Source organism: Micropterus dolomieu, linkage group LG06, assembly GCF_021292245.1.
Source record: "Micropterus dolomieu isolate WLL.071019.BEF.003 ecotype Adirondacks linkage group LG06, ASM2129224v1, whole genome shotgun sequence".
Lineage (NCBI taxonomy): Eukaryota > Metazoa > Chordata > Actinopteri > Centrarchiformes > Centrarchidae > Micropterus > Micropterus dolomieu.
In genome coordinates, this window is record NC_060155.1 from 30,162,001 (window position 1) to 30,170,359 (window position 8,359).

The 8,359-nt window shown below is 43.0% G+C and overlaps 1 protein-coding gene across 2 annotated transcripts in view; it reads right to left on the bottom strand.

The window, feature by feature from the left end:
• Positions 1–321: 321 nt before the first annotated feature.
• Positions 322–8,359, bottom strand: part of afg3l2 (AFG3-like AAA ATPase 2) — a 17,886-nt gene continuing 9,848 nt past the window's right edge. For both annotated transcript variants that reach the window (XM_046051185.1, XM_046051184.1), the window contains exons 12-17: positions 6,888–7,013; positions 6,687–6,797; positions 6,414–6,529; positions 5,890–6,090; positions 3,754–3,948; positions 322–2,633 (exon numbers count right to left, since the gene is read on the bottom strand). In XM_046051185.1, the coding sequence (XP_045907141.1) occupies positions 2,394–2,633; positions 3,754–3,948; positions 5,890–6,090; positions 6,414–6,529; positions 6,687–6,797; positions 6,888–7,013 (989 nt within the window). In that variant the 3' untranslated portion in view covers positions 322–2,393. The remainder of the gene's footprint in view (positions 2,634–3,753; positions 3,949–5,889; positions 6,091–6,413; positions 6,530–6,686; positions 6,798–6,887; positions 7,014–8,359) is intronic.

Consider the following 8,359-nt stretch of genomic DNA (forward strand, 5'->3'; position numbering starts at 1 on the left):
TTTTAACTTTGGTGCCACTGAAGGTTTTTCACTGGACTTGAACTGCTTAGATTTACAGAAGAACTACAAACATGGAGGCGTAGCGTGCGTTAATGCTGCACTAAGAAACAGGTATATTCATGTAGGAATATGTTCTATTGGTTTTATGTTCCCACTCTTTGTCTTTCAGTTTGTTTTGTGCAGATTCGCGTCAGTAAATGTTATGGATCGTGCAGAGAACAGGTGTTCTCCTAACTAATGTGTGTCAGCACAGGTGGAACAGGTAAAGCTTTCATTGAGGAAAAACATCCTTTAAGCTTTTAATGATTGACAGCTTACTCATTTTTTTTATTGTGTCTTCTGACTTTATTAAAACATCTGAATCATGAAACACATTTACACATTATTACACATCATATTACACGTCTACAGCAGACTGCTGCATGTTAGCACGAGCTGCACACGTCACACAGCACGCCGGCAACACCCGACGAACAGCTGATGAACAGCCGATCAGCACAGACTGTGGCTCTCAACAGCTCTCTGAGAAGTTCTGCTTTAATCCTCCACGTGCTAACATTAGCTTTGATATTAGCGTTGCTCTCCAGCAGCTCTGTGTTACTGTTAGCTTTAAGCACGGTTACCATGAAGATGATGAAGATCTCTGATAGAACCACAAGTCTTCCAGATCTTCCAGAACATTCATTTCATGATGAAACAAAACATCAATATTTTCTGGATCAATAACGGTCGATAAATACGTGATTAAAATGCAGACTACGTTTTATTCTTTCACTGCAGCAGAACTCCTTTGATGCGAGTCAGAGTTGCTGATTCTCTTTGTTCTACTGAAGGATCAACTGTAAGAACTGCTCCAGTACCGTTCTGTCCATCATCTGCTGGAACCGAAGAACACAGTTCGGCGGGAAGCGAGGAACCAGCGGCTGCTGAGTCCGAAGATAGAACCTCAAACAGGAGTTCTACGGATACAGAAAGGCTCAAACGATTCTACAGGTCGGGCTTGAAGTAAAGGTTTTGCAAGTATGTTTGCTTTAGAACACTGCAACAGAGTAAGGCTTCTAGAGCAGAGAACAGTTCTATGGTTCTATGCATAGGACATTTCCTTTGTAGAGGACATTCAATTAACTAGGATTCTTTAAGTCAGAACTGGTTCTGCTTTTTGATGAAAAGATTTACTGTAACAGATGTTGATTGTAGAACAACAGGTAAAGAACTTTCTAGAAGTGTCTGATGTGAATGACCTAGAACCCTGCTTTGGTAATCCGATCCCAACATAGAGAACACTTCTAGAATGGTTGGTTGAGTTCTATGCAGTTACCAGGAAAACATTTTCTTTTAGAAGTCAGCTGGAAGGTTCTACAGGTTCTAAAGCAGGTAGATGGTGTCAGAACCCTGCAGTGGAGCAAGTTTTCTAGAGCAGAGAATGGCTCTCGAGTTCTCTGCAGACATCAGTTCTTTAGAGAGAAATGTTCCAGAATTCAGTGCCAGGTTCTTTAAGTCAGAACTGGTTCTAGTTTGTGATGAAAATATTTGTCGATTGTAGGGAACACTTTGGAGCAAAGGTTTAGAACTTCACATTTTAGACCTCAAGGTAGGGAACCCCAGAACAGCACAAACAACAAAGACACCAGTTCTAGAACCGTTGTTAAGGTTTCTATGCAGAGAACAATTTTTTTGTAGAGAAAAACTAATATTAGCCAAGACTAGTTATATTTTCTGAGAAAGCTGTGGTTCTAGAGCTGTTGTTGAAGTTCTATACAGAGTTCTCAGCGCTGAAATGTTTTGGAACTTGGTGAATTAGTTCTGGATGCAGCGGTGATTCTCCAGTCTGGAGATTTAATGTAGCATAAGCTGAGTCCTTCCTCATGAAGAACAGCTTAGAAGTACATGTATGTTGTGTTCTAGAACCCCATACTAGAGTGAGTGCTCTCAACCTCCACACATAGGAGGGTACTTCCTTCACAACTCTAGAACAATCTGTTCTGTATGAAGTTCCCTCCATCTAAATGAGATGGTTCCACAAGGTCAGACCTTAAGTAAAAGTTGCAGAACTATGAGGAGAAGGTTTGGTGAGTACAGGACTCCAGAGAAAAGGTTCTAGAGTCTCATAGAGGGTTTCAGACCTCGAAGATGTGGGAGAGCTTGGCGGGGTTTAGGACAGTGGTAGAACCCAGACATCCAACAGAATGTTTAAGAACTTTACTGGGTGAAGATTTGGTGTTAAGTGCAGATAAAAGGTTCTAGGAGCAAGTGCAGAGCTCTTGATGTTTACTCTGGAAGTCAGTGAGAAGGTTCTCGACCTCGTGAGTGATTAGGATTGCAGAATTTCGATATTTATGACACGTGAAATTGATGGGTCAGTATTTGGGTGTTCAGCCGTCCATCACAAGGTTCTAGAAGGGCATTCCGCCTGAGATCTGGCGGGCCACCTGCTCATCCGGGCTCTCCTCCTTGTCCTTCCTCTCCTGGTTCCAGTCCTTCAGACCCTCTGGCAGCGTTGTGTCCTCATCCATGCCTCCAGTTCCCTCGACAAACTCCTCGTACGTCGCCTTCTCTGCAAACGGGCGTTTTCCCAGCAGTTCCACCATGTCGCTCTTATCCAGAACCTCCTTCTCCAGCAGCCGCAGCGCCACCTGCAGGACACAGAGAACAAGGTCTTGACTCTGGAGTGTTGGTGTGCTGTGAAAGACCTTGAAGGACAGGGTTCTATATATCAGAGCTGGTTCTAATTTATGAACATAAGATTTGTTGTAATGGAACATTGTAGAACATCACAAGGAGAACACTCTAGAAACATGTGGATGGCTTGGCTGCTTTGGAACAGGGTTCTACGTGAAAGTTTTAGAACTTATTATGAAAAGGCTTCTCATCTAAAAAAATATTCAAGAACTTAAAAGACGAGGTTGTAGGGGTCAGAGCCGGTTCTGGTTTAGTAGGAAAAATGAATTGTTATTGAAGTAGATTGTAGAACACCAGTTGGAGAACAATTTAACCAGCGTTCTAGGTCTGAGCAGGGTTCTGAGGCTAGAAGGTTTTAGTTCTCAGCACAAAATAGAACACAATGACAGTTCTAAAAACAAGACTGCTTCTAGGTGATGCAGAAAAGTTTAGCAGAGGAAGTTTGTAGAGCACCAGACGTAGAACATTCTAGAAATGCATGTGTATTCTGTGAGTGACCTAGAACCCTGTGCTGGAACAGGGTTCTATATCTACATTCACAGCAAAGACACGTCTATAATGTTCTTCAACTACAATCTGTTAATAACAGCAAATGCTTTGCTCCTAAACTAGAACCGGCTCTGAATTAAATTCTAGAACTGTAACTAACTCTACAAGGCTTTTGGCCATAAGCTCTAAAATGTTCTTTCAGGTCTGAAAGATTCGTAGCGTAGCACAGAAAAGTTAGAGAGCTCAAAGCGTTGTTTAAGTAAAATCTACATTGGAACACTTGTGGAGTTATTGGCACAGAAATGTTCAAGGACTCAATGTCAGAGCTGGTTCTAGTTCTAAAAAATTTGTTGTTATAGAAGTAGATTGAAGAACACCAATTGGAGAACATTCTTTAAGCATGGGGGTGCTTCGTGAACTAGAACCCAGTTTTCAGGTGTTCTAAACCTCCATGTCACTTAGAACCTGTTCTATCTCTCAGAGCCACCTCGTCTCCATCTGCGAGGTCTAGAACATAGAACAGGTTAAGAACCCTCAGAGGTTCTTGATGGTGATCAAGAACAGACGGCTATAGATCATCGGTACCTTCTCCACCTCGGCCTTCTTGCTGCTCAGCAGTTCGTGGGTTCTCTGGTACGCCTCGCCGATGAGGTTTCGAACCTCAGAGTCGATGAGACGAGCCGTAGCTTCGCTGTAGGGTTTCTCCAGAACCATCTCACCCTGCCGTGGGAGGTCGAAGGACACCTGACCCACCTTCTCATTCATCCCGAACTGAACGATCTGCAGCAGAACACAGAAACAAGAAGGTCAGATGGGAACCAGCAGGAACACAGTGGAGTTCGATGTTCTTTCTGTTCCTGCGGATCATCCATCAGTGCTTAAATACATTTCCTTCACTCCAGGCAGCAGCTTTGGTTCATTTCTATTTAAAAACAGTAGGTTGCTGCAGGCAGAACATCCGGAACCTTCTCTTTGTTTACAGGCCACAGGTGTTACCGCCAGTGTTGGGCGAGCTACTTGGAAAATGTAGTGAGCTAAGCTACCAGCTACTCTCCATTAAATGAAGCTTCACTACACAGAGGCTACCCCCCCGTGAAATGTAGCAAGCTAAGCTACAGTAGCTTAGTTACATCTAAGCTACTTTTAATTTGTTTATATTCTATAGTTGGGTCATATATACACACACAGACACACACACACACACACAGTAAAGGCCTAGTTTATATTGAACTTGCTTCATTCCACAGTAGCAACAGAAGAAAGACTAAAAACCTAAACAGTGTGTGTGTGCAGAGAGCTACATCAGACACACAGAAACTCTCCTACTTCCTGTCATATCATTGCAGCTAAATGTATTTCCTCATGCAACAAACGGAGAACCATTGTTGTTTGTATAAAGTAACTTAATTATCACATTATTAATTAATTATATATATTTTTATTGTTTATATGTGAATTTGTGCTCTGAAAACATTGCAACCTAAACAACTAGGGTGACCAGACGTCCCGAATAATCCGGGACAGTCCCGAATTGCGAGCAGTTGTCCCGACCCCTGTCCGGTTTGTCCCGAAAATTAGACCTAACATGAGTTTTGATTACAGCCTAATTAATCATTAAATACTGATGACATGAATAAAATAAGTATAAAAATTAGATAAAAGATCATAACTTACCTACAGTACATATCCACAGTTGTGTTTTTCTTAATAACAGACAGGTGACTTCATGAACATAATAATTTTAGCGTTTTGATTTTCACGTGTGTTAATGTTCATTGACACTCAATGTGCCGCTAGCCTCCATCTGCACTCCATTTTGCACTGTTTACTGTTTTTGCACTGTTTTACTGTGTTATAAGTTGTCTTAATTTTAATTCTATTTTAATATAGGTTTAATGTATGTATGTTTCGTATGCTGCTGGATACTTGAATTTCCCTCGGGAGAAATAATATATATATCTATCTATCAAAGTTTGCTCCTCACTAGAGGACGAGCTGTCCGGGCTGGACCCTGATCATTCTCACAAGAGCTGTTACAATAACCATCACAATAGAAAGTGAACTCATACGTGTCTTTATTCCCTGCAGCAAAGCCGCAGACATCAGCCCAAGGATCGGTACGTGATGTCACCGTCACAAAGAAGCGCTTCTGCGGGCTGCACATCCAGGTCCGTGTGTGTCGGCGGCGTAACTTACTGATCCTTCAGAAATGCCTGGGGAAATGTAGCATGTGTTGAAGCTACGGCGCTACTCGATCAATGAAAGAGCTTCGTTACTGAAAAGCTATTTGATTCGGAAAATGGCGACGCTGCCACCAAGCTACTGAGAAATGTAGTTAAACTAGTGACGGCGCTGCTTGTAGCGACGCTGTGTCCAACACTGGTTCCACCCTCGTCAGGTACTCTTACTTTCAGAAGACGTTTGGCTGCTCAGAAACGTCACATTTGTATGAGAGTCATCTTCACATGAGTGTTCGGCAAATAAACCCACTTTAGTTCAGTTTAGTGTTTTTTGGCTGCATGTCAGTAAACATCTGTGTATGAATGGAGGAGAGCGGCAGAGCGGCAGGATCAAACCCACGCTGATGAGACGTTCTTACTACTGTAAAATAATATGCTCATATTATATTAAAGCTGCAGTAGGTAATATTATATCAGGACACAGACACCAACGCACAAGTATAATTAGACTCGAACCTCTGACCCCTGTGTGACCTCTGACCTGTGCGTAGGCGCTCTGGGTGACCTTTCGGAGGTCGTCCTGAGCTCCGGTGGTAATTCGTCCGAAGAAGATCTCCTCGGAGACTCGCCCTCCCAGCGTCATACACATGCGGTCCAGCAGCTGCTCCTTGGTGTACAGGTACTGCTCTTTGGGCAGGTACTGAGCGTAACCCAGACCCTTCCCTCTGGGGATGATGGACACCTGCACAGGTAACAACAACAACATGCTCTGTGACAGCTGACTGCACATGGCATGATGGGATATCTTTGAGCTCCCAACAATCGTCCTCTCAAACGGGACTTCAGACAAGGCGCAGAACAAACATGACGACAGCTCCTTCACCGACACTGATGACGAGCCGGAAGCCCTGGGGAGGAGTCAACTACGACTCCCAAGATGCATTTCACCATGCATGCTCCACAGGCTGGTTGAAATGCATCTTTTTGGTCTTGTTGAGTCAGAGCTGAGTCCATAGCCAACAGACAGAGCTGGACCACACGTAGTTAATCATTAGTAAGTGTGACCTTTATCAGCGGGTCGGCGTGCTCCAAGAACCATCCAGCGATGGCGTGCCCCGCCTCGTGATACGCCACCGTCTTCTTCTCCTCCGGCTGCAGGACCTGAGTCTTCTTCTCCAGACCTCAAACACAAACAGGAAGAGTTCAGATTCCAACTCAGTCTGGAACGCAACACGTCGGACATCGCAGACGTTACTTTCACACAGGCTGCTTAGAACCGCGGTACCAGAAGCAGAGTCCGATTTCAGCGGACATGATGTCAGAGATGTGAGCCCTCACCTCCGATGACTCTCTCTATGGCCTGTTCAAAGTGTTTCTGGCTGATGGCGTCTGAAAGGTGGCGAGCGGCGATCAGAGCCGCCTCGTTACAGACGTTAGCGATGTCTGCGCCTGACAGAAAACAGAGAGAAGAAACCCAAAGCGTGAAGTTACAGCGAGGTTACAGCTGTTTCATGGAGAGAAATCCAACAGCGAGTTTACCTGAGAACCCAGGTGTGAGGGCGGCCATCTTCCTGGCCAGAGCTTCATTGTCCAAGTCGACCTCCAGCTTCAGAGGACGCAGGTGAACTTTAAAGATGGACGCCCGACCTTTAATATCAGGAGGACCTGAGACACCAGAACATCACTGTCACTTTTTATCTGTTACATACTCGCTCTCAGACGAATGTTCTTTTCCCTGTTTTGTGAAACACGCTGAGCTCAATCAATAAATAAAGTTCAGTTGTTATTAAACATACGGACGATCAGACTCTTTCACAATAAGAGGGCAACGCGAACCTTCTACCTGTGAAGCTGTATGAATGTTTGTCTGTCAGAAATAATGAAGCGCAGCTCTGACATAAACTCGTTTATCTCTCATCATCAATGTTCTGTTGTGAATATGTTCACTTAAACACAAGAAATATTTAACAGCAGTGATGCATCGAGCTCCTCAGCAGGAGTCCAACCGCTACATAAACACCCAGTCCAGACTGGACCTCATCACTTGAATCATCAGCAAGTCAGATGTAATGTGCCAACAATGTACTCACCTTTAGATGAAATATCCCGACACACAGATCAATCAACAAGTCAAGAACGATCAATAAGCTTTAAAAAATGTTTTCTCAAGATAATGACATCATTTAAGGTGTTTCCTTCTATTGAGTAAACAACAACTCACCTGTTTTCTACTGTGTTTCCTCAAAGCTTTAGAGATAGTGTGATAGTGAGCTGAAAGCTTTAGAGATAGTGTGATAGTGAACTGAATGCTTTAGAGATAGTGTGATAGTGAACTAAATGCTTTAGAGATAGTGTGATAGTGAGCTGAAAGCTTTAGAGATAGTGTGATAGTGAACTAAATGCTTTAGAGATAGTGTGATAGTGAGCTGAAAGCTTTAGAGATAGTGTGATAGTGAACTAAATGCTTTAGAGACAGTGTGATAGTGAACTAAATGCTTTAGAGATAGTATGATAGTGAACTAAATGCTTTAGAGACAGTGTGATAGTGAGCTGAAGGCTTTAGAGACAGTGTGATAGTGAGCTGAAGGCTTTAGAGACAGTGTGATAGTGAACTAAATGCTTTAGAGACAGTGTGATAGTGAACTAAATGCTTTAGAGACAGTGTGATAGTGAACTAAATGCTTTAGAGACAGTGTGACAGTCAGCTGAAAGCTTTAGAGATAGTGTGATAGTGAACTAAATGCTTTAGAGATAGTATGATAGTGAACTAAATGCTTTAGAGACAGTGTGATAGTGAGCTGAAGGCTTTAGAGATAGTGTGATAGTGAGCTGAAAGCTTTAGAGATAGTGTGATAGTGAACTAAATGCTTTAGAGATAGTGTGATAGTGAACTAAATGCTTTAGAGATAGTGTGATAGTGAACTAAATGCTTTAGAGACAGTGTGATAGTGAACTAAATGCTTTAGAGACAGTGTGATAGTGAACTAAATGCTTTAGAGACAGTGTGATAG